We start from the raw sequence: 25907 nt of genomic DNA, 5'->3' as shown, positions 1-25907 counted from the left end.
ACTTACTTTGCCCTGATGACTCATGAAGTTGAGTATCTTTTCATGTGCTTCTTGGCCATTTGTGTATCTTCTTTGGAGAAATGTCTATTCAAATCCTTTCCCTACTTCAAAAAATAATATCTTTATTGACATATAATTCACCTACATATCATTCACTTATTTAAAGTATACAATTTAGTGGTTTTTGATATTCACAGAGTTGTGCAAGTATCACTACAATCAGTTTAAGAACATTTTCATCACCACCCCCAAACCAAAAAAAAAATCCTGTAGTCATTAGGAGTCTTTCCTTTGTGTGTTTTTTAAAAAAAATTTATTAAAATGTTTTTAATGTTTATTTATTTTTCAGAGATAGAGCATGAGTGGGGAACGGGCAGAGAGAGGGAGACACAGAATCTGAAGCAGGCTCCAGGCTCTGAGCTGTCGGCACAGAGCTGGATGCAGGGCTGGAAGTCAGAAACTGCAAGATCATGACCTGAGCTGAAGTTGGACCCTTAACCCACTGAGCCACCCAGGCGCCCCTCTTTTTTTTTTTTTAACCTCCGCTTCAGATAGGCAGCAGGTAGAACACAGAATAAAGGTAATCCTTGAGGCTGACAGAAGCAAAGTGATGCTGATGGTTGCTCCTAAACAGTCCAGTGGTCTAGCCAGTCATCACCTCGGACACGTGGTCATTTCCCTCCTGCTCCGGGTGGGCTGAGGCAGCGTGAAGACGCAGAATGTCATCGGCAAACAATTCTGGGCCAAACACAAGGACAGAATGAAGGTTCATTTACTTTATGAGCTTCATAGAAATTTATTGGGTAGCCCGGGAATTTAGCCAACTCTTATACCATTACTGCTGTATGAAAATGGATCCTAAATTTTAAATCACCTATTTGGAAATAGACTTTTGAAATATGATCTGTTTCTAAATTAGAATGTACCTGTGTTAATTCATTAGTGTTCTTTTCAGTAGCTTTCCCATCACATGGGGGGCTGTGTGTGTGCAGTTATGTGTGATATATGTATATGTATGTGTGTGATACGTGTATGTGTGTGTATAATCATGCTTATCCATTTATCCTAGCTATTGTCCATTTAGTTGGCTCCGCAACAATTTATTGAGCCTGCCAATGGCTATTGTTGTCCCCAGACCATGGCAGGAAGGCAGAATACCTTGGGACCTCTGTCCTTCAAAACTTCACAGTCTGTTGGGGGAGAGCATGAACTCCACACAGGCAGGGTCTGCTGTAAGCACTGGTTCTCAGCCAAGAGGAAGGGGCTGATTATTCAGATGTGAATTACTCAGAGCCTCTGTTTCTCTTCCTTTTGGCCTCACACTTGGCCATTTCAGAGCTCATTAGTTTTGTTTTAAGGACAAGTAGAGAGAAAGGAATAGGGAGAAACTGAATTCACTTTGTTTGAAGCGTTGTGGTAAAGGAGTAAATACCAATTGAACTGTCATTCTTAAATTACCTGGGGATTTCATCTATGTTGATCTTGATTTCTATTTTACTTTATTTTATTTTTAAAGTTTATGTATTTACTTAGAGAGCACGCAAGCTGGGGAGGGGCAGAAAGAGGGAGAGAGAGAGAATCCCAAGCAGGCTCCACACTGCCAGTGCGGAGCCCGATGTGGGGCTTAAACTCACAAACTGTGAGATCATGTCCTGAGCTGAAATCTAGAGTTGGATGCTGAATGGACGGAGCCACCCGGGAACTCCTCTTACTTTCTATTTTTATAGATAGTTGATTTTAATGGTTTCAATTTTTTGAGCAAAATTAATGCGTGTATATGGTTAAAAAAGGTATGAAGCAGAATGTGAGGCCCTCTCTTCACCCTATTACCTCCCAACCCTAGACCTTCTCTGCAGAGGGAGTTATCTTTTTTTTTTTTTTTTAACGTTTATTTATTTTTGAGACAGAGAGAGACAGAGCATGAATGGAGGAGGGTCAGAGAGAGGGAGACACAGAATCTGAAACAGGCTCCGGGCTCTGAGCTGTCAGCACAGGGGCCCGATGCGGGGCTCGAACTCACGGACCGCGAGATCGTGACCTGAGCCGAAGTCGGCGCTCAACCGACTGAGCCACCCAGGTGCCCCAAGAGGGAGTTATCTTTAGTTTCTCTTGTAGCCCTATGAATTTTTATTTTCTAATTTGTATACTCAGATACTTTGTTAAAAGTACACGGATCATATTATACATGCTGTTCTGCAATTCGTTTCTTCTTTTTTTCTTAAGAGATATTTCTTAGAGATATTTCTATATCAACGTGTATAAACCCACTGCATTTCCCTTAAAATTAAAGAGTGCTCCTTAATGATCATGACTTGTTTAATCAGCTCCTTTTGAAGGACATTTAGGTACTTTCTAGCTTTTTGCTGTTACACACAGTGCCCCGTGAAACTCTTGGACAAGTGTCTGTCTCATGCTCTTTTGCAGGCTTGCATTGACAGGTTATTACATTTGTCATTAAACCATGCAAGGTCATAGTTTACAGTGATTCTCAGCTGGGCTGTGGAATTGGATTTGGATTGTAGTGTGAGTGATCGTATGTGGTTTGGGTGCAGCCTCGTAGGAAAAGCTTATACTCAAATTTTGAGAAAATACTTGAGGATTAAGTTAGAGAAGGACCGAAATATATTGTCCATTTCAGAGTGTTGAACTTACTCTTTGCATCTTTACATTACTTTGGAGGCTGGATGGATGGAGACTAAATTTTTCTTGGGCTTGGAGGTGGATGGGAGGACCAGGGTAGCGGGGTTTAAGAAGATACTTCCAAGTGGGAGACAGGTCGCTATGCAAAGTGCAGACTGCACAAGAGACAGCGTTTGTGAATAGCACCTACCCATTCCGGTTTGTAGAAATAGACTTTTCCACAGTTCACGTTCTAGAAGCACTCGTACAGTAAGAGAATCCTGGGAGACACAATCCCTAGGTTAGCAGTGAAAGTTCTTCACTGCATCAGCTGGAGAAGAGAGGTGTCTCGAAGTCCAGGAGGTCTGAGGGCAGCTGACGGGGAAGGGGATGTGACAGAGTTAGGCTGGAGCTGGAGGTCCTGCTGTATGTTCTGCCAGGCTCACCGTGAGCTGCAGTTTCCCAGGTGGGGCCCTCTCGGCCTCCTCACTGGCTTGTGGAGAGGAGCTAAGGAGAGCAGTGAAGGGTGTGGGCAGATTACTGCCCTGATGGATCCAAGCCTCCACCCAGCACTTGGCATAGCCTTTCGCCCATTGTTGGTGAGTGGATTTTGGGAGAGTGAATTTCTGTGGGGGGTTTGAGGATTGGATTTTCGTTTAAGCACCCTGTACATGCCACATAATGTACATGTGGTAGCATTAGGGAAGCAAGCCTGAGTTACACTGATAGGTGCCTGCCTTTGTGTTTAGGAGAATAAGAGACACTGAGCCCCAGGTAACACTGAACTACTGAACCACTGTAATTACAAAGGAGAAGCCCAGGACGTGTAAATGGTAGAGTCAGACTGTTTTGGGGTGGCCCGCAGAGTCCCTTCTGCAGAAAGCCTGCAGACTGCCCTTCTGCATTCAGACTTAGGAAGAAATTCATCTTTTTTTCTTAATTTTTTTTTTTTTTTTTTGAGAGAGAGAGAGACAGAGTGCAAGTGGGGGAGGGGCAGAGAGAGGGAGACAGAATCCAAAGCAGACTCCAGGCTCCGAGCCGCCAGCACAGAGCCCGACATGGGGCTCGAACCCACGAACTGCGAGATCGTGACCTGAGCTGAAGTTGGACGCTCAACTGACTGAGCCACCCAGGCGCCCAGGAAGAAATTCATCTTTAAGTGGAGACCTGATGGAGAGTAGCAGTTAGCTGATGTTGGGGTGGGTGCTAGGGAGTCGTCGTGGGCCTGAACTGGTCAATTGTGAAGACCCAGGGAACTGTTAACAGTATGCACCTTTCTGGGGACAAAGGTGCTTGGCATGAGGGGAGGCATATGTCGTACCACCTTCTGGATGTGGATGATCCCAACATTGTTCAGCCTCTCATTGTGTTTAGCCAAATCTCAGCTCTTTTTAAGAGCTTCCTCCTTACAGTCCAAATCCAGACTTAGAGCAATCTATATGTCAGCAGACAATCCAATGCACTTTCCCTCTAAAATATAAGCCAAATAGGGAGGCTAGTACACAGCCCAACTTAGGAAGTCCTTATTTACTTTTTGGCATTTTGCTCTTGAAGTGCTGTGCTTATGAATCTTTGCAGGCATTTCTGTCGACAACAGAGAAGAAGTTGGTATTTTCTCACCAGTCTGGTGGTTAGCTTTTGGATCTGTTGGCAAACAAAGATTTAGTTCCGACGTAATGTAACAGTAAATGTCTGTTATCCATTTGGGCGGCGCTGTGGGATGTAGTCACTTCCTGTGATATGTATCATACAAGCAGGGTGCACCAGCGATAGATCAGGTGGTTGCTGAGCTGATCTGCTGACTTTTTCATAAGGTCGTTCTTGTACTCTGCAGGCACATTGTTGAAAGGGGTGACTTCCCTAGATTAGGCCCTTGGGGCCCTTGGGGAGAGTATCTAAAGGCTTCATGTCTATTCAGTGCTTCCTTTTTTAGCCTTTGGCCCATAACAAAGGTTGATTATTAATTTGTTGCCGGCAAGTAACAGTAGCTCTACTATTTCCACCTGTTATCACTGCTTTCAGATCATTCTAATGAAATCTCCCAGTCATCAGTTTTTGAATGAATGATGTTTGGTGGCATTTGCAAAATTTGTCACATAAACTTTTTTGGCTGGCACCTGTGAATTCACTTTGTGCTGTTCTGTGCTATAAAGTTGCAGCTCTGAGTGTTTTTAGCAGCTAAGAACACTTTCTGAGCGGAAAAGAGATTGGTTTGCCTGCAGGTAGGCTTTGGGCTCCTTTGGTTTGGGATTGTCTGCAGCAGGTTGGCCAAGTCTTGGCAAAGCTGCTAACCACCCTTGTCTTTTTTGCTCTTGGAGATGCAGTAAATGATAGTGCTGAGAGCGGAGGGGTGCTCCAAGGTATGATTTCTAGTAAGGTTTATTTTGGGAGGATGGAATGAGGTCTTTCATGTGGTTTCAGGCATCATTTTCATTTCTCCTAGGCAATGAGATGATGCCTAAAATAAATCTCATTCTGGCTCCCTGTGGGAGACGCGACAGACAGAGCAAAGAATGGGATTATGAATTATCGTGACACAGGAAAGTGCGACATCTGTCCACTGTCAGAGAAAACACACAGATTTTAGAAACCCACTGGCTTTATTCAGACCGCAACTCTCCACTTGTTTCCTGTGTTGCCTTGGCCAAGTTAATTCACCTCTCAGAGACCTTCATTTACTTGCTTCTAAGTACCTCTACTGCCTAAGTCTCAGGGTTGTTATGCTGTTAAGTGAGGTTTTACCTGCAGAGTACCTGGAGGATAAGAGACATTGCATCAATGGCAGCTACTATTTTCACCTTAGAATTGAGCTAGCGTGAAGAGACGCTCTGCCTCATTAGTCGCTAGGGAAATTCCAGTTAAAACCACAGCGGGATACCAGTACAGTGTCAGAGGGCTGAGATCAGAAATAGTAGTCACGTTGGTGAGGATGTGGAGAAACTGGAGCCCTCACACTGCACGCAGGAATGTAAGATAGTGCAGCTGCTTTAGAAGACAGAGTGGAGATTCTTTAAGAAATTAAACATTGAGTCACCATATAGCCCAGCAATTCCCCTCCTAAGTATCTACCCAGGAAATGAAGACATATGTCTGCACGAAGATCTTCATGCGAACGTTCATAGCAGGCTTGTTCATAATAGCCCGAACAAGGAAACAACACAGATAAATAGATAAACAAAGTGTGGTGTGTCCATTCGATGGAATAGTATTCAGCACTAAAAATGAGTGAGCTGCTGACAGCAACAAACACAGATGGACAGAATCCAGACATAAAAGACTGTAAGTTTTATCGTTTCATGTAACTAACTGAACCTTGTAGAAAAGGCAAGAGAAAGCTAAAAGGCTGATCAGCGTTGCCCGGGGCTGGGGCAGGAGCTAGAACTGACTACAAAAGGACAAGAGAGAACATTCTGGGGTGATGGAAAGGTTCTAAAACTGGATTGTGCTATTGAATGCACAAAGTATAAAAATTTATAAAATCTCACCAAACTGTGCATTGAAAATGGGTGACTTTTATGTTTGCAGTACTGTGATTTATATTAAGAAATACATACTTGGTTTTCATCCCAGTAAAGGTGTCTGTTGTTATATTAATACTTGACGTTTGGGAGGCATCTAAGCATGGGGGTCTGGTTGCCCACAGAACCAATCATGTGGTTAAAGGGTTGGGACTTTCATTCCCTCCTCTGATCCTCAGCGAGGGGAGAGAGGTTGGAGGCTAAATGATTTGCTAATGGCCAATGATTTAATCAATAATGCGTATGTGATGAAGACTCCATAAAACCCCGAAAGGACTGGGTTCAGAGAATTTGAGGTGGGTGGACACATAGAGATTTGAGGGAGAGCGATGCATTTAGAGAGGGTGTAGAAGCTTCATACCCCTTCCTTTTATCTTGCCCTATGCATCTTGTCCATCTGGCTGTTCCTGAGTTCTATCTTTTTATACTAAACCAGTGATCTAGTGAGTCAGGTGTTTCTCCGACTTCTATGGGCCATCATAGCAGATTAATGGAACCTCAGGAGGGGGTCGTGGGAACCTCTGATCCAGAGCCGGTAGATCAGAAGCCTAAGTGACAACTGGTGCTTGAAGGGGGTCAGGGCACTCTTGCAGGACTGAGCCCTTAACCTGTGGGATCTAATGCTATCTCCTGGTACATAGGGTCAGAGCTGAGTTACTATTGTAGGACACCCAGGTGGTGTCACCAAATTACCGGGCGGTGTGGGGAAAACCCCCACACATCTGGTATCAGAAGTGACGTGAGTATGGTAGTCGTGTGAGAATAATGAAGAAACACAAGAGGGTAGGTTTTCCAAATGGCATATGAATTAAACCTCATATTGAGCTAGAACCTGGATCACATGACTGTCTCATAAATTATACTTTATGTTGATAATTGTTTTAAAAAATAGCATGGTCGTGCAGCCTGGATGGTTCAGTCAGTTAAGCATCCTACTCTTGGTTTCAGCTCAGGTTATGATCTCACTGTTCATGAGTTTGAGCCCTGCATCAGGCTCTGTGCTGACAGTGTGGAGGCTGCTTAGGATTCTCTCTTTCTCTTCCCTGCTCTCTCTCTCTCTCTCTCTCAAAATAAATACATAAACTTAAAAAAAAAAGCATGTTTCTCAGAACTCTCATGTTCAAATGGCACGAGTAGGAATGCCTGTGTACCCAAGTGTTGTGAGTCTTTCAGCGGATCCCACCTTTTACGCTAATTTAGGACTCATGTGCCACCTGCATCTTGCTACAACAGCTTCTGATAATATTGTTACAAGAATTTCAGGCTCAGTTAGAGGGAGATTTGCAAAGCAGCCCAAAGGAAATCGCACTTCCCAAAATACACTATAGAGTTAGGCTCATATTGTCCCGTTTTTCCTATAAACACAGATTTGTTTTTACATTGTTAAAATTATGTAATGTATTTTAAAATGACTGCATAAAATGAGAATTTTTTTTCATGATGTTAAACTTCTTAGAAATACAGTTTTAATTGCTGTTTCAGTACACTCTTTCTAGCCTTGTATATTATTTTTCACAAACTTTGTTCATCTCTTACATCTTATTTAATTTATGGTAGGGTGATGTTCACTTTTGTTAGCCAATTATATTTTCTCATTTTAAATATCTCTTTATGTCTACTCTGCACTTCTTTATTGGACAGTAAGTGATCTGCTTTTTCAAGTACAATTTAACAAATTTAAAAACAAAATGTTCCACACGGAAAGCTTAGAAACTTGATTACCAAGATGAACAATGGAAAAAAAATCATCTCTAATGCCACCAGAAAGGTAATTTATTGTCATTATTTTGGCATATATCTTTACATATTGTTTTCTCTGTCCTATGATGTGCAGCAAGTATATGCTGTCCTAGATATGCTCTTTTATTGGCTTTATTTTTCTCAGCAAAATGCTCCCATACAATTGTATATTTTTCTGGTATCTGATAGTATATGCCTACTAATATATCTTTTGGATGTGTTATAATTTTGTTAACCAAACGTACATTTCAAAGGGTTTTTTGATATATGTTAAAAATTGTGTGAGACATTATATTCCCAACACTATTATGTGATATGTCTTTACCCTCTTGTCCTCATCAGTAGTTGATACTGTTTTTTTTTTTTTTTTATTAAACAATTTGGTAGCTAAAACCACATCATTATAATTTATACTTATTTGATTACTAATGAATTTTGTCTCAGAAAATAGCTTTATTGACCGTTTTTGTTTCTTCTTTGAAGAATTTCCATATCTATTACTTTTATTTATTTTTCCTATTGGAATTTTTATCTTTTATTATGTAAGCTTTTTATTTAAAGATACTAAGTTTATTATATTTTCATACCTTATTGTTTGCCTTTTAATTTTGGTTATTGATTAATTTTCATTTCCTGGATATGAGGATTTTTACCTACTTGAATTAAGGACCTTGACTGAGTTCCCCTACCATTCCTTCATGAAAAACTAAGGCAGATAAAGCTAACAAGGAAGCTTTCTTCAGAATAAGTTATGAGAGTCCACAGAATTTTCCAAGGGATATGTAGCTGGGCCTAATTTGTGTCTTATAGTCTACATGTCCCCAGAATCTTCAAGATAGTAATAGACAGTATTCTATATCTAATAGTTATTTGCTGGCTGATTGGTTTCTTCTGTAAGACATCAGATGATCTTTTATTTCTGTTATTTAAAGAATTTCTCTGCTTTCTTTCCTTTAATAAATGTTACTTGTGAGAAGCCTCATACTTTTGTTTAAAAAAAAAAAATCAAGGTTCCTTGGAGGCAAGATGTTCCTAAAAAAGAGAATATCCATAAGCCCAAGGATTAAGTAATTAGCACTTAGGAAGTTGATTAAAATGCCAGTACAAGAATTTGAGGCATGCTGACTCCTATTTATTGTTTGAAATTCAGAGACCTTGATATAATTAGCTGTTACTCCCTCCATAAATTCTTGCTCTGACTTCTACAAGGCCTCCTGCTGCCCTCTCTCTCTCTGTCCCTGGTCCTGAGCATCAGCCCTGCCAGCATCCAAGAGGCTGTCTTTGTTCAGAGTCTGTGCTGAGTGTAAATGCCCACTCTAATTGGGCTGGAACAGAATGAAGCCTACATCCGGTGGTGTGTGTTTCAAGTTCAGCTTTTGACGAATGTGAAAGGAGCACCGAGGTGCAGCCAGGCATCTTTCCCCTTTGACAGAGAGTCCTCAAACTGATTTTCCCAGGGCCTTCCCACCATGTTGAAGAAAGTTGAGGACTTACTGGTCCAGGACAGACTGGTGAAATAAGTTTAAAAAAAAAAAAATCCTTGCTTTCCAGGTGTCAGTGGGATCAGTTCTGTTAGTGAAACACTACTTTTCCAGTTGGCTATTCATTTAAAGATCCAACTCCATCCCCCTTTGAGCAAAAGGAGAAAGGGTGGGATTTAGATAAAATCCAGTGTTCTGAATCCTTTAGGCACTGAGTCCTCACTCCTGTGTGTCCCAAAGTCACAAGCAGCTTCATTCTGTCAGAGTCGACTGTGTGCTGTTGTGGTGCAACACTTCTGTTAAGTTGGAGTAGGAGAAAGTTGTACCATTTTATTAAACGGTGGCATCTGGGACCTCCTATTTTCAGCACAGATAGATTCAGAATAATTTATGTCAGTGTGAGGATTGCTGTTGGGGATTAGCAAAGGATATGTTCTTTGGGCTTAGTTAGATCCTGGCTAAATATGGATGACTATATTTAGGAGGGCTCAACTACATTTATAGACATCCTAGTCCTTGAATAATAGAGCACTGGGGTTCTTCCCTGACTGCAGATGTCTTACAAACCTTTCCAGTTTAAACCTTAGATTACCCTTCACTTGCTCCTTATGGTAGATGTTTTCTCACAATCCTGCATATTCTGCTTTGTGAATGTTGCTATTATTTATGATATCTTTGAAAAAGAGATGGCTATGCTTATTACTTTCATTATACACATGGGAGGAGTATTTATGAGTGCATCGAGGGCCTACCGTTTGCCCAGAACCTGGTAGAGAACCCTGGCTATTGAAGATGCCCAGTCGGTAGCAGAGAGCAGCTGACATGACCTCTCCTAACAAATATAGTTTCTTTTTCAGTAGATGGTCAATCCCTAAGAAGCCATGATAGTACCTTTGTAGAATGAGTAGGCCTACATTTTGGGTGGACAGTGGTTTTTTTCCCCTAGTTTATATAGTTAAAACTTGTTTTAGGGCGGGGTTTGTTTGCTTTAGAGAGATTTTGGAAAACTAAAGTGTGCAAATGTCAGATATTACATACTTAGAATCTTTGTTCTCAGAAGGTTTGAAAGCGTTGCTTCTACTTGGATGATCATAGTAAAGTGAGTCATGTGTTGCAGAGACGTAGGAAAGCTTGTTTCAGGGCACACATTTAGAGATGGAATTCCTGGCTGGGTGTGAGATTCAGTGGACTATACGCTGATCTGGTCAGGCATTTTGATGCATTCAATCTCAATGACTTCATGAAGCCATCTTATAAATTCAGTAGGGAAGACAGACGATCTTGTTTTAGAAATAAGACAGCTGAGGTGCAGACTGACTAACACCATGGCTGATAAGTGGCAGTCAGCTTGAGAACCCAGCTATGTTCTGATTCATCTTTCCTCAGTGGGATGAATCCACCCTTACCCCTTGATGCGGGTGTGTTTTCCTAGCGGACCCTAGCACAAATGCCTTCCTTCTGCCTCTCCCCATACCACCCATCCATTTGCTCACAAAGTCACTTCTGAGAGCCCACCACTGTTGGGAATGATCTGGAAACCCTCCTTACTCATCCCTCACAACTTCCCATTTGGCCACATGTCCAGAGCTCCAGCTGTCTGGGTCTGCCCTGAATCCTGGTGCTTATGCTAGATTTCAGGTTTGGAATTGATAGGCGAATCATGGTTTTGTTGGTAGACTTTCACTCGGCGGAACTGGCTCTCAACCCTGGGTGGTTTCTAGCAGGGATCTTCCTTTCCGCCTCTGGCCCTACGGTACCTGATCTTCAGTCCTACCATGAAGCTCTTGGATTGGTGTGCAAGCTGACTTTGACACCTGGGATTCAGTTAACAAGCATTTAGTGAAGGAAAGACTCGATGATGAAAATTCCCAGAACTTCTTAGTCCTCATTCAGTGTTTTCAGCTGACTCATGAAATATGTCATTCTGTGTTCTTCCAATTATCCAGCTGTAAAAAGGAATAATACCCCATTCTAACTTAGGGAAGTATTATCTGTGTGTATTATTATATAATATTTCTTATACAAGAAAGCTGTTGTAAAAGTCCAGCTACCAAAAATAATGAAGAAGTTACCTGGATGTTTGCAAATGTCAAAAGCTTAAACTAGCTTCAAGTAGCGATAAATGAAACTATGTTTTAATGGTAGATAGCTCAGCTTCAAAAGTGTTTATCTCTTCTGCTTCAGGAAATGTGGCCACAAATTGTTCTGTTTGGTAAAGATTATTTTTATTTATTTTGAGAGAGAGACATAGGGAGAGAGAGAGAATGAATGTGCACAAGCAAGGGAGGGCAGAAAGAGAAAGAGAGAGAATCCCAAGCAGGCCCCACACTGTCAGCACAGAGCCCAACACGGGACTCAATTTCAGGAACTGTGAGATTATGACGTGTGCTGAAATCGATTGCACACGGTTGAGAGTAGGTTGCTTAACTGACTGAGCCACCCAGGTGCCCCCACATATGTTATTGTGCCCCCACAATAACATTTTCTGAAGAGAATCTTTTCTAAAGGAACAAATGGAGGTGATACTTTTCAAAATAAGTTTTATTTGACTAGCTTAATGAAAAATGGTAAAAAGGTGATTAGCAAATAACTGTGAACAAAAATAATGACCAAGGAGGCCCCAGTGAGGTTACTGAAGATCTCAGCAAAAACACCAGAAATAACATTTTGAGATCAGAGGGAGAATGGGATGGAAATAGTGTCCTAACATCTGAGGGCATTGGGAGGGTGTGAAGAGGAGTGTGTTCTCCTCACAAGTTTCTTGTGAAGCTCTTCTAACTTCCCAGCTGTTTGCTGTGTCTGCTTCCTTCCAGCAAAAAGTGATGTGTGCGTGCAGTGCCATGATAGTCCTTAGTCGATTTTTGTGGTCTGAGAAGAGTAGATTCTTTACAAATTCCTTTTAACTTTATTTTTCTCAACATGAAAGAATTTTACATGATTCCAAGGTCAAACTGTGAATAAAAAAGTATACACAGAGAAATGTGCCATCACTCTCTCCCATCTCCTAACGCAGCCCCCATGGGGTAAGCGTTCTCATTAGTTTTTACTATACCTTTCCTGTAATTCGTTTAGTAAGAAATTAACCACATGTAGAATTTTCCTTTTCCGTAACAAGGAGCATGGTGGATGCACACTTTTGCCCATTGTCTTTTGAGTAACACTGCATCTTAGAAATCATTTCATACTGTTTCCGAGAGACCTCGGAACAAGAGACCTCTCGTTGGCCACGTTGTGTAGATTTCTCTTCGTGTATTTAAGCAGGCTGCTGTGAGTATCTGTGTCATTTCCAAGATTTTGCTATTAGAAATAATGCCATGATCAATAAACCTTTGCATATTATGTTTCATATTTGTGGAGAGATAGTCAGTGGTTAAAGAGAAATACATTCATCATTTCCCAGACACTGCTAGATTTCCTTCCCAATCGTCATGTCTGATAGTGCCTGGGAGTTGTTCTGTATTAACAGTTTGGTGCTTTTCGATACCCTGTCATAGTTCTGAAGTTCACACATACCACCATAGATCCCATACACACATCTGTGCATGTCACATGCCCCACCACACGGGCAGCTGAGTGTCGAGGGCAGAGAGAGCCTCCTTTCAGAGTTTGTCAGGCTGTTAGTGACAGATCTGGGAGCAGGATCCTGATGTCTTGGTCTGGATCTCTCTCTGCCACCTTGTAGTCATAGGGCAGTATGGGGAGAGGTGAGTGTCAAGTTCTAAGAAAGTGTGCCTGTCTCCAATAGTGATGGAGAATAAAGAAGGAACATTTAACATGCCACCTGGAAGAACGCCCTGGTTGCTCAGCTTATAATAGAGGACTCTAGTGAAATAAATTGTAATTTAGGGCAGACACTTGAAATTTCTTTCTTGCCAAAATAAATTAATTTCTTTAGCTGTCTGAATTTCCTTTTCTGAACTGGACAGGAACTAACAGAGTCTAAATTAAACTCATTTTCCATTCATACAGCTGGGTCACTTTGGGCTGCCCGAGTGTGCTTCTGGGTGTCCTAAAGCACATTTAAACCACCCCCCCACCCCCAGTGTTTCATGCTGTTTTCATAACCCATCTGATTTAGCCAGTGTAACACATAATATTTGCTTTCGCCTCTCCACTCTAGAGTCAGGGTCTGTTTCTGAAACGTCTTGATAGCTATTCGTGAAGACTGTGGCGGGAAGGCATCGCCATACACCTGCTAGCACTGGGCAAGGCAGAGGGCAGATGGCGGGGGTCAGGCTGGGGAGTTGGGTGAGACAGCCCCTGCCTTGCCCAAAGAAAGCTTTGTTTTCGTGACGCCTTTCCCTGTGTTCCCACTGGTAGCTTTGCACTACTATTTGGGAGGTATTGTTTATACATAGGGTCCAATGAACTGGATCATGAATGGAGGAAGTTGTGAATTAAAAAAAAATGGTAGAACAAGCAGAAGAATTTTAGAAATATCTTGTTTAGGTCCAGGACAGTGTTTCTGCTTGGAGCTCTCACTGAGCACTTGGTGCCGTCGGCTTGCTCTCACTTGTTGGAGGCATGTGAGGCAGTCTGTCCACCAGGGCAGCATTTGCACCTGCTGTGCCCCCCATAACGTCAAGTGTGACACTTCCTTGGAAAGCACTCGGGAGGCTCTTAGTGTCTTTCCTCATCACCCTCCCTGTTTCTCATCCCTGGGAATGAGGGCAGGGGGCAGTACTGATGCTGGCAAGTGAATCCTGCTTTACACAGTCTGCCAGATGTGGATCCCCATGGGAGGAGCCATGATTTGAATATGCCTTTTGGAATATTCTGAAATACAAAGATCTGGAAAGGTCAGAACTGTGGGAAATACCTTTCAAACACGAAAGTTGGGGGGAAATGGAAATAATTGTAATATTTTATTTTTAGCATATTTTAGATATTTGGAGTATCATAATATGTGAATTTTTTAATTTTGTTAACTTTATTTATTTATTTTGAGAGAGACAGACAGTGAAGGGGGGAGCAAAGAGAGAGAGGGAGAGAGAGACTCTCAAGCAGGCTCTGTGCTGATGTGGGGCTTGAAACCACAAAACCGTGAGATCATGACCTGAGCCAAAACCAGGAGTTGGGCACTTAACCAACTGAGCCACCCAGGTGCCCCCGTACTGTGTGAGTTTTTAAAAACAGATTGTCTTTAGTTTACTTTTCAATGAATTGGTCATGCCCATGTATGTAGGGAAATAGAAAGCTAGAAAAATTACAGGCAAATAGATGTTTTCCTATGTTTTCTTCTTCCCTTTTAAGAAATTTAAAGAAATAAAAAGTCATTGTGGAGGGTGGATCTCCCTCTGATGCATGGTCTCCCCCAACCCTCTGCTTTCTACACTTCAAGATGTATCAACTTACCTTTCCTTGTGTCTTTTTGTCCAGTCGTCTTAACAATATGCAGATGACTTTCTACTGACAAAGGTTTTCTTCCTTCTATTTTCAGTGTACAGAGGCCAAAAAACATTGCTGGTATTTTGAAGGACTCTATCCAACATATTATATGTAAGTATTTGCATTTTTCTGTTGGTTTGATCTTGTGGTCACATCTTTCTTTGGGAATTATTTCTTTAATAGGTAATAGGACAGCTTGTAGGATGGGGAACAGTCAGTTTGGGGAGGTCTTCACCCTTGGTTTCACATGCCTCTGCTCATGATTGTGCAGGTGACTTCCCTAAGGACATTCAGCCTGCTCCAACCATTTACTTTGAAGACAGCATGAAATACCATGTGCTTTGTTCTGTGATGCATGTGGGCTCATACACGATTGGACAAGAGGGGCAAGGTGTCTGAGCAGGGCCAGAGTCATGTTGGTTTAGACAAATTTTCCGAGGTAAAGGGAGCAGTGGGAGTAGAATTTTGAACTTGAGCTGGATAGGGAAAAAGTCCTTAGCTCAGCTGCTGGACTATGTGTGCGTGTACGTGTACGTGTGTGTGTGTGTGTTGACAATGAATACAAAGATCACCTGGCCTGTCCCCCCCTCCCCCCGCCCCAGACAGGTACAGTCAGCCTTTCATGGCTCTTGGCTTCAAGCAGGATATGTTTCTTCCTATGCCCTGGGTGCCTGCTGGTGTTATTCTAATTAAAGCATTGTTGTCTTTTACCCTGTTGTTTTTAAGGGTTTTTTTACATGTCTGCTGAGTTAGCCACGTACTATGCTGAGCTACCTGCCTACATGGTCAGACTAACTCTCAAGGTTATCAGTTATTATTTTTATTGTATTTTGCGGTTCCATAGGTTTTGAGAGGAATGCCCCAAACCATTTTTTCCCCAAACTCTGTTATTTTTGGTATTGAATTTTATAAAACATGATAATTTTCAGTAACATATGTAATCATAGCAGAAACACTATATATTTTAGTGTATAGGGAGATTGGACAGGAAATAATAATAGTAGCAAAGAGTGTTATTTGTTAATTGGCCAATAGGTACCTTTTTATTACCTGCCATTTTGGGGTGAGTTTCTGATCTTGAAGAGACAAATACAGGAGGAGGAAGGTTGCCCACCTGTGAATGGGGACATGTTGACAAGTAGGAGTCCTCAATGCCCAACATTGCAGGGCTTCTGGCAGAAAGCCTCTGCAGCTGCAAAAAGACAAAGCCCACTTGGAAAAATCAAGCAGCAGCCTAAGGACTTTAATTACAGAGTTGTCAGCTTGAATAAAAATGGTTATGGGATAGCATGGAGGTAAAATATTTAGATTCTTAGAACAGTGGATATTCCTTGGGAAGCCCAGTTCCTTGATTCTGCTCCATATTCAAGATATGGGACGTCTTCCTATGTATTCTTCCTTGAAAACAAATCTTTCTCAAAGTGTTCTGTAGATCAGCTGAGGAGCCATTTCTTGTTTTCTTACAGGTTGGGAGTTGGAGGTCGTTGCTGTTCTTGTATTTACTTGTTTGTTTGTTCCTTTATTCATTTCCTTATTCACTCCATATTTGGAAGGTGTTTTGTACTGACAGAGAATACAGAGATAAGCCTTGTTCTTGTCTTTAGTGCGGTGGGTCTGCTGGTTTGGATCCTCTCATGTGTGGGGGCTCTAAAAATTGGAAAGTAAAGTCACTCAATTATTAGAACACTGAGGCTCAATATAAAACATAGTAATAGTAACACTGAGAATTTACTATAGCCTAGACATTGTCCTCTGCCCTTTCCATAAATTAATGTCACTTAATCCCACAGCCACTTGAAAACTCCAGCCATACCCACTAGTCTTGCCTGTGATCTCTGTTCCCACTGCCTTCATGTGAATCCATACCTGCGTTAATGCTCTTCTGAACCATTGCATATACTTTCTTTTTTAGCCAGCTTTAGTGAGATATAATTGACATATAACATGGTATAAACGTAAGGGGTACAACGTGATTTGATATGCTTACATATTGCAAAATGATTACCACCATAGCTTTCGTGAACACCTCCATTTTGTCCCATAATCGCTATTTCTTTTTCATGGTGAGAACACTTAAATTGACTCTCTTAGCAACTTTCAAGCATATAATGTAGTATTGTTAACTATAATCACTGTGCTGTTCATGACATCCCTAGAACTTATACATATGATGACTGGAAATTTTTACTCTTTGACTCATACCTCATTTCCCCCACCCCCAGACTCTGGCAGCCACCATTCTACTCTCTTGTGATGAATTTGGCTTTCTGGATTCCACAAATAAGAGATCATATGCTATTTGTCTTTCTCTGACTTATTTCACTTACCATAATGCCCTCAAGGTACATCCATGTTGTTGAAAATGGCAGAACTTCCCTCTTTCTTTGGGGTGAGCTATACTTCACTTTATGTATACACTGCATCTTCTTTATGTATTAATCTGTTGATGGTCATTTAGATTGCTTCTAGATCTTAGCTATTGTGAATAATGCTGCAGTGAACATGGGAGTGCAGATGCCTCTTCGAGATGCTGTTTCATTTCCTTTGCATACTTAACCAGAAGTAGGATTCCTGGATCATGTGTTGTAATTTTATTTTTAATTTTCTGAGGATTCTCCATACTGTTTTCCATAATGGCTGGACCGATGTCTAATCCTAGCAATGCACAGGGTTCTGTGTCCTCACTGACACTTGTTGTCTCTTATCTTTTTGCTGGTAGCCATTTTAACAGGTGTGAGGTGATACCTGTGTATGGTTTTGATTTGCATTTCCTTGATGATGAGTGACGTTGAGCACCTTTTCATGTACTTGTTGGCCATTTGTTTATCTTTGGGAAACTGTTCATTTCTGCCCATTTTTATTTTATTTTATTTAGTTAATGTTTGTTTATTTTTGAGAGCGAGAGAGACAGAGCGTGAACAGGGGAGGGGCAGAGAGAGAGAGAGGGAGACACAGAATCCGAAGCAGGCTCCAGGCTCTAAGCTGTCAGCACAGAGCACGACGCGGGGCTCAAACCCATGAATCATGAGGTCATGACCTGAGCCGAAGTTGGACTCTTAACCAGCTGAACCACTCAGACGCCCCTGCCTGTTTTTAATTGGATTATTATTATTGTTATTTTCCCCCATTGAGTTGTACAAGTTCCTTGTATATTTTGGACATTCACCCCTCATCTGATAAGTGGTTTACACATATTTTCTCCCATTCCGTAGATTGCCTTTCATTTTGTTGATTGTTTCTTTTACTGTGTATAGTTTTTTAGTTTGATGTAGTATAGAGCCCTTTTACTGATGTTTGCTTTTGTTGTTTGTGCTTTTGGTGTCATATCCAAAAAAATCTTTGTCAAGACCAGTGTCGAGGTGCTTCTTCCCTATATTTTCTTTTAGGATTTTTGGTATATCAGGTGTTATAAGTGTTTGATCCATTCCAAGTTAATTTTTGTGAGTGGTGTGAGACAGAGGTCTGGTTTTATTATCTTGTATGCATTTTTCTAGTTTTCCCAGCACTATTTGTTGAAGAGACTGTTCTTTCCCCATTGAGTGTTGGCCCCCTTGTCGAATGTTCACTGATGATATATGGAAGGGTTTATGTCTGGGCTCTCTATTCTGTTCTGTTGGTCAATGTATGTATTTTTATGCTCATACCATTTTAGGATTTGTTTTTTCTATTTCTGGGGAAAATGCCCTTGGAATTTTGATAGGGATTGCATTGAATATGTAGATAGATTTCTATCTTTTTTCAGTCTCTTCTCTCATCAAGGTCTCACGTCTTTCTAAATTACTGAGATTTTCTTTCACTTCCCTGCCTAAAAACATCAGGAACAAAGCCCAAATTCTTAGCCACCTTTAAACCATAGCTTTCTAAGATATTGCCTGGTTTTATCTCCTTTATTAAGAGTCCCGGGGCACCTGGGTGGCTCAGTCAGTTAAGTGTCCCACTTCGGCTCAGGTCATGATCTCACGGTCCGTGAGTTCGAGCCTCGCGTCGGGCTCTGTGCTGGCAGCTCAGAGCCTGGAGCCTGTTTCAGATTCTGTGTCTCCCTCTCTCTCTGACCCTCCCCCGTTCATGCTCTGTCTCTCTCTGTCTCAAAAATAAAATAAACATGAAAAAAAAATTAAAAAAAAAAGAGTCCCATGAGGGCAAGGACCAGGAGTTTTGAATATTTGAACAACCAGTGCCTAAGATAGTGCCTGGCACACAGCAGACACCCCCAAATGTTGAGTGGGTGCATTTCCTTCCAGTCCCCACCATCAGGCCAGCACTGACTTCTGCAAGCCAGTTCTCTGGCTGGCAGGCTCTTCGCTGTCTGGAAAGCCTTCCTTCAGAATTCCTTCCTTCTTCCTCATTTTGGCTCTGATATAAAATCTTTGAGAGTCTTCACACAGTCTTGTGTGCCCTGTGAGTGCTCCCAGGATGGGCCACAACCTGTACATTTATTTAACCCCACTGGTTGCCACAGTGCATGATACTGGCTGTTTACTTTCATCTTGGCACAGTTTATTTCCTGCCTGTTGATTCTCCTGTTTTTATTTCCCCTGTTGTGGCACCTTTTCCTTAATCATAGACTTTAAGTGCTCCAGGGTCCAGAAGATCAGGGTGCAAATATTTGTTCTATAACTTTCTTTTAAATTGAGGTGAAATTCACATAGCAAAATGAACCATTTTGAAGTGAACAATTCAGCAGCATGTAGTATATTCACAATATTGTGAAGTCACTGCCTTTCTCCAGATCCACACATTACAGTCACTCCCCTATTATATAGTGGCCCTTTGACCTTCTCAGTTAGCTTCTTCTTGAAATGCGGACATGAGTGTTGACCTGGCTGTATAGCATGGGCCTGTGTATGGTCAGCACTGAAATCATACACAAATATATACACACCCAAGGCCAGCTTGCATCTCTTCTGTGTGTGTATACAAGGTTGTTTCTTCTACCAACTGAGCTTGCCACTTCATTGCACCAGCAAGGTATTTGACACAGGTAAGATTTCTTCCCTACTTTCCATCAAGTTGGGGTGATGGTGCATTTTTATCCAAGAGGAGTGAGGAGAAGTGGCTTGGATAAATTCTACTCCATCCACATTTATGCTGCTTAAGGATAGATTTGCTACAGGCCAGATGCTAGGCACAGAAAGAGCACAACCCCAATTAGAAGCACTTGGGCCTATGGGAGACATGGGGAGTATGGTGTTCCCCAGAGCCAACTGGATCCATCATGGTTTCCATGGTGTTGGCACAGATGGTGGTGCAGGTTAAGGTGGCTTATGGCCAGCTTGAGCTCGCCTTCACAGGGAGCCTGAATGTCAAGAGCCAACATCCAGGCTGTGCCGTGTGGTCTCTCCACTGGATAACCAGACCTGCCTCTCGTTTAGTGTGCAAGGTACGGCTCGAGGGGCTGAGATGGCTGCATTCCGTTCATTCCATCCACAGACATGTGTGGAGCGTCTGCCAGCATGTCTGTTGCTGGGATACAGCGGTGTAGGGCTGGGATGGTGCCTGTGCCCCAGGGAGCCGCAGTATAATCATGCGTGGCTGAGCAGTTCTTTTTGAAGCACCTTTAATATTCAATCTAAAACCCATGAATTGTAACAGATCTCACTTAAAAAAATACATTCCTGGTATCTTCTACCTTTCATTTCTTCTGGGTAGAGTGCTTTGTATGAAATTCTTCAAAGTACGTAATTCCTTGACGATATGTAGACTCAAGATGGCGTCCTCTTATTCTGTGACAGGACTTTTTCCCCTGCAGAAAATATATTCCAAACAACACCTCTGTTTTGTGCTTACAATTTATCATGGACTGCATTAGGGAGAGGACATTTAGTTTGCGAACTTGTTTTAGAGATTTTACTTTTGCATTTGAAATCTGATTGTGTTTATCTCACCAGAAATCCTATATGGCATCCCTACTTTCCCTGCCTCTCTGTGTGCTTCCGAATTTTATTCCAGCACTACAGTTACCAAGCTAACAGAGGCTATTTTTTTAAGTTAATTAGGTTTCCACTGTAGCTACCTAGACATACATCTGTCTCTCTCTGCCTCTCCCTTCAGTCAGTTTTTTAGTTTCTTGCACTTGTGTTTTTCTTAGTGCCTGTTGAGCCAGAAGTCTGCATACATAAACGTACAAACAAAACATTACCCTTGTTTTTGAAGAACAAGTCCCTTGGAAATCCGAACAGAGAAGCCACGCGTTTCAGACTTCCTATTTTTTTTTTCTTTCCCCCTGCCCTTCACTCTACTACCTTTCTTTCTTGTCTACAAGCTGCCCTTCCAAAAGCCTTTAATTAAAATGTGCGTCTTTTCCTACTTTGGTTCAGGGCTTCCTTGTGGGTCCTCCTGGCAACAGGAGCTATTTTGAGCCACTCAAAATAGCTGGGTGGTCATGTGGACTCACCGAATCCAGTTCCTTTGCTTTCCGTCTCCACTTGAATTGTTCTTCTGTCAGGGGCTTGCTCACACAACGCTCCCCCCACCCCCACCCTCCTGCTTTGTCTACACAGCGTAAAACACCATCAGAGCTGCAGGAGGCACGAGGTGGGAAGATAAGGGAAGGTCCTTGCCAAGAAGCATGTCCCGGGGTAGAGGCAGGCACAGGGCCACACACATCCAAAGGAGCACTCTTGTCCTCCCTATTTGTTTAGAGTCCAGAAAGTATGCAGTCAGAGGTGGCATTTGTCACAGAAGAGTCTAAATGCAGTGTCACATTCTGGAGCTTGCTTTGATGCCCGGGTAGCGGTAGGAGGCACTGAATTCCTTGTCGGGTGCCTGGGAGCTGGTGTCCTGTCTCAGGTAGTGTACCCTCTGCTCCTGAGGGTGCGGAAGGACAGTCATGCGGCACAGGAGAGCTAGTTCTGGGCCCTCCTGCTCTCACCAGCTGAGCAACCTGGCCGATCACTTGGCTTTAGGCCTTCTTTCTCCCGTTAGAAAGTAGCTGTGGTAATGGTAGCTACCACATTCAGTTGCAGTGAGGGTTGACACTGCTGTGCACGTTCATAATGTGTGTATCATCACTGATATGGCTTGGGGAGGGTCGGGGGTCTGTGTCCATAGATGACATCATGGGATCCCTGACTTCATATACAAGGATTGCTGCCCCGGAGGGACAGGAAGACTGGATGAGCTTGTCTCACTGTGAGACATGCTCTTGGTGACTCTCGGAAGGGCCCTTCCCAGCCTGGGTCCCATATCCAGAGGTTGGCACAGGGTGCCCTTGGTGCTGGATTGAATAGCATCATGGCCATAACCAGCCCCTTCCTGGGCAGTTGCAGGGGAGGACCTCGCAGATCAGGAGCAGTGTCTCTCCTCTGTTCAAGCTCTTTCTGCTGAGATTTGCAGTCTGAGGCTTGTCCCGGAGACACTCTTGTCCTCAGTCGCCATCCATGGACAGACATGTATCTTCAAAACCAGAGGTGGGAGACAGCTTGCAAAGCAGAAGTAAGTGCAACATGTTCCATGGGCATGTAGATGGGTAGGTTTCCTAGGGTGGGGCCAGGGACCTCAGGGCCTCCTCCAAAGTGGACAGTGGTGTACGAGCCTCGCATGGAAGGCTGGCAGTGCCTTACAGCCCCAGCTCACTGTACAATGGTCACCAGGATCCACACATATTTCCATGTCTTCTTCAGACCAAGACAGAGTAGAGCGTGTCCCCGTGTTTTCCCACACTGTAGCTGACACAGGGTCCTCTACAATGTCAGGGGAATTGTGAGGGAATTCATGACAATACAAGGACTGAAAATAACAATAGCTGACATGTACTGAGCGCTTACTATGTGCAGCGACCTTTCTGAGCTTGGCATATGTGTGATCGCCTTCAGAAAGCTTTTGATAGTGGCCTCTCTTCCTTTATCTCTGTTTCAGCTGAGGGATGTGTATCCTTCTCTGGTCCTTTGCTACCGTGTTCCATCATCAGACTTACTGTTGCCAAAGTAAAACATTGGTTGTCTCCTTCCTCCCTAACCTGGGAATCTTTTGAGGGTATGAGTTCTGTCTTGATGATTTCCATATCTCTGTGCTAACACAGGGCCTGACACAGAAGGTGTTTGGGGCACATTTAGTAACTGAAACAAATGGTAGGGGGTGGAGAAGGCAAGAGTGAATCACCATCAGTCTTTGGTGATGGAAAATATTTTAGGGACTGGAAGACAAGACCTTCTCTAGTCCTACTCTGCCATTAGGTTATTGTGGGCAAATCTGACTTTCCTGAGTCCCAGTTTCCTATGCTAGGTAATCTCGAAGGTCTCATCCTGCTTATTCTATGACACCTACTTATTCTATAGCTGTCTGTGCAGAGTAATTTACAGCATAGAGAATAAAAGGTGAATGACCGAGGAGGCTTATGTATTGTAGCAGAAACAGCATACCAATGTGGGATGGATTTCAGCTCAATAAGGGTCCACCCTTCCTGCCAAAGACAAAACAGCCACTTAATATTTTCTTTCAAAGCAACGAGTCATTTTTCTTCTGCAGGTCTTAGTACTGACACAACAGTAGGAAAAGAGGTTAATCACACAGTCAGCCAGCGGGATGGATCTAGGCGCCTGTGACCACTTACTGTTTCAGATTCTGAGGTTCCTAAGATATCTTCCTAGGAGGTGCTGAGCTGGAGCTTTGCGACAGTCATGTGTGTGAATGCTTATTCAGACAATGACTTTTTTTTCATATGATTTTAAACAGGCCAGAGGAAGCTGGTCATTTACATGTGCATGTTTCCTGGTCTTTATGAATAGAAATGAATCTAGTAATCCCTTCTAGAAAATTGAGGGTAGGTTAAAAGTGAGTTGGGTAATCTTCACTAGACAACAATGATTTTGAAGCAAGATAACCTAGTGGCCCTCTGGATAGCTGGCAAGTGGGAAAGGTTTGACCCAAAGGTGGTCCTTGATTTATCTGTATTTTCATAGAATACTAAGAAAACCTCAAGACCATACTATCCAGTTTTACAAATGAAATAACTAGCAACAGGAGAGGTTAAGCCATTAACCTGGGTTTATGTCTTCTTTAGGGACCTTTTGCCAAGTGGTCACATCTGTGGCTGGAACAGAGGTGTAGAGTATTTGAATTCTAGATGTTTCTTTTACTCACTTAGTTTAGTTTAGTTTATTTATTTATTTATTTATTCTGAGAGAGACAGAGAGAGTGATCGGGGGAGGGGCAGAGAGACAGAGGGAGACAGAGTCCCAAGCAGGCTCCACACCTGCCGAGCTCATGAACCTCAAGATCATGACCTGAGCCGAAACCACGAGCCGGATGCTTAACTGGCTGAGCCACCCAGACGACACTTACTCACTGATTTTCGTTGTGGGTTCAGATGAAAGAGAATCTGGGGAAATTTCTCAGAAGTCACCTCCACTGAGACTCGAGGGAATCCACACCGCACCTAGCTCAAAGGAGAAAAGGAAAGGGAACAGTGTTTTGGTCAAATACATGGAAAGTGTTTTGGTCAAATACAAAAGATAGAATACATGAAAGAGAATTAATGAGTACATCACCAGGGTCATGCATTAATTCCTCTAACATGTATCGAGTCCCTGCTATTTCCACACCACTACTAAAGGGGCTGGAGAGTGAGTGGGAGGGACCATGGGACATAAAGATGAGGGAGCCAGGACCTGCCATCCCGGAATTCATGGTCCATAGCTTATCCAGCAGCAGCATGTGCCCAGCACTGGGGAGCACTGGGTAGAGGTCATTCTTTCCAGTACTGCTCTTCCCTTGTGACCAGGCCTTTTCAGGCCCTGTTCCCAAGTCTCCCATTGGAGTGTCGAAACTTCTTTTAAAGTACTCACATTACCCTGGTTTATTGTGTCTCTCTAGGTTTATTTCTCTGCTGTCAGTAATTAATGGTCTGAGTGCATGAAGTGTTATTTGCAGATGTCACATCTATATCCTAGAAACAGGATGTGGAGAGCCAGGACCAGGCCAGGCAGGGCCACCTTAGCTGCCTGCTAGACTTTTAGGTGCCAAGGTCACTTCCAGGGGCACTGAGACATTCCAGGGCCACCTCCGATCATTACTAGGCACTGGTGTGCACCACCCTCCCTATTGTGTTGTCAGACCCTGAGCCTGATGGAGTTTCCTCTCTGTGAGGTCAGCTGGACTCCATGTGCCCTGCTCTCCTCCCAGTAGCATTGGGAACTTGAGGGATGTGCAGAGTGGAAAGAAGTGTGGGGTGAGGGAGCAGGCATACCTCCTTCACCATGCAGTCCTCACCCGCCCCTTGCTGTTCTGCCATGATGAGGCAGCTGAGCACAGCCTTTACTTAGCAGCCTTGGGAGGGGGAGGTGTCTGGTCTAGTCTGGGGACAGATACTCTAAAGAATTTTTCTTCTTCCTCAGTTCTTATTGTTGGGCTTAGCAAGGAAGATTCTTGGTGGAAGTTGGCATTTTCTTGTCCTCAGAACAGGGAGAAAGATTCCCCTGATTATTCACCCTTCACATCTCTAGACTCCTGCTGTGGTCTGAATGTTTGTGTTACCCCAAAATTCATATGTTGAATCCTAAGCCCCCAAGGTGATGGTACTAGGAAGTCAAGCTTTTGGGAGGTGGTTAGGTCATGAAGGCTGAGCCCTCAGAATGCTTTTTATAAAAGAGGCTCTGAAGAGATCCCTTGTTCCTTCCACCGTTGAGGGAAAGCACAGCAAGGAGGCACCAGCTATGAACCAGAAAGAGGGCCCTCACGGGGCGCCTGGGTGGCTCAGTCGGTTAAGCGTCTGACTTCAGCTCAGGTCATGATCTCACAGTTTGTGAGTTCGAGCCCCGCGTCGGGCTCTGTGCTGACAGCTCAGAGCCTGGAGCCTGCTTCACATTCTGTGTCTCCCTCTCTCTCTGCCCCTTCCCTGCTCATGCTCTGTCTCTCTCTGTCTCAAAAATAAATAAACATTAAAAAAAAAATTAAAAAAAAAAAAAGAAAGAGGGCCCTCATGAGAACATGATCGTGATCATTGATCTTGGACTTGCCAGACTCCAGAACAGTGAGAATTAACTTTATGTTGTTTATTAGCTAGTGGTATTTTGTTATAGCAACCCAAATGAACACAGACAACCCTAAAATGCCTTATTTCTGTATATATTGGGTAATTTGATTTTTTGAGTTTACATATTGTATATAGTCCTCTGAATCCGTATACAAAACAACCTCATTATTTTTTATAATAGAGTATTCC

General features: G+C 42.9%; 1 protein-coding gene and 1 long non-coding RNA gene across 3 annotated transcripts in view; one reads left to right on the top strand and one right to left on the bottom strand.

The window, feature by feature from the left end:
* VOPP1 (VOPP1 WW domain binding protein) overlaps nucleotides 1–25907 on the top strand; it is a 110357-nt gene that overhangs the window by 36503 nt on the left and 47947 nt on the right. The window contains exon 2 of the mRNA XM_042914157.1: nucleotides 14799–14857. Coding sequence (XP_042770091.1) covers nucleotides 14799–14857 — 59 coding nt within the window. The remainder of the gene's footprint in view (nucleotides 1–14798; nucleotides 14858–25907) is intronic.
* Nucleotides 15820–24711, bottom strand: LOC122205619. 2 transcript variants are annotated; one of them, XR_006196169.1, is made up of 3 exons: nucleotides 24532–24711; nucleotides 24029–24122; nucleotides 15820–16393 (listed from the first exon to the last, which is right to left on the bottom strand). It is a non-coding gene; the product is annotated as an uncharacterized LOC122205619 (long non-coding RNA). The 2 variants fall into 2 exon arrangements; XR_006196171.1 differs by having other exon boundaries at nucleotides 24033–24122.

The sequence above is a fragment of the Panthera leo genome, chromosome A2, assembly GCF_018350215.1.
Source record: "Panthera leo isolate Ple1 chromosome A2, P.leo_Ple1_pat1.1, whole genome shotgun sequence".
In the NCBI taxonomy this organism is placed as follows: Eukaryota; Metazoa; Chordata; class Mammalia; order Carnivora; family Felidae; genus Panthera; species Panthera leo.
This window is presented reverse-complemented; position numbering and strand designations above follow the sequence as displayed.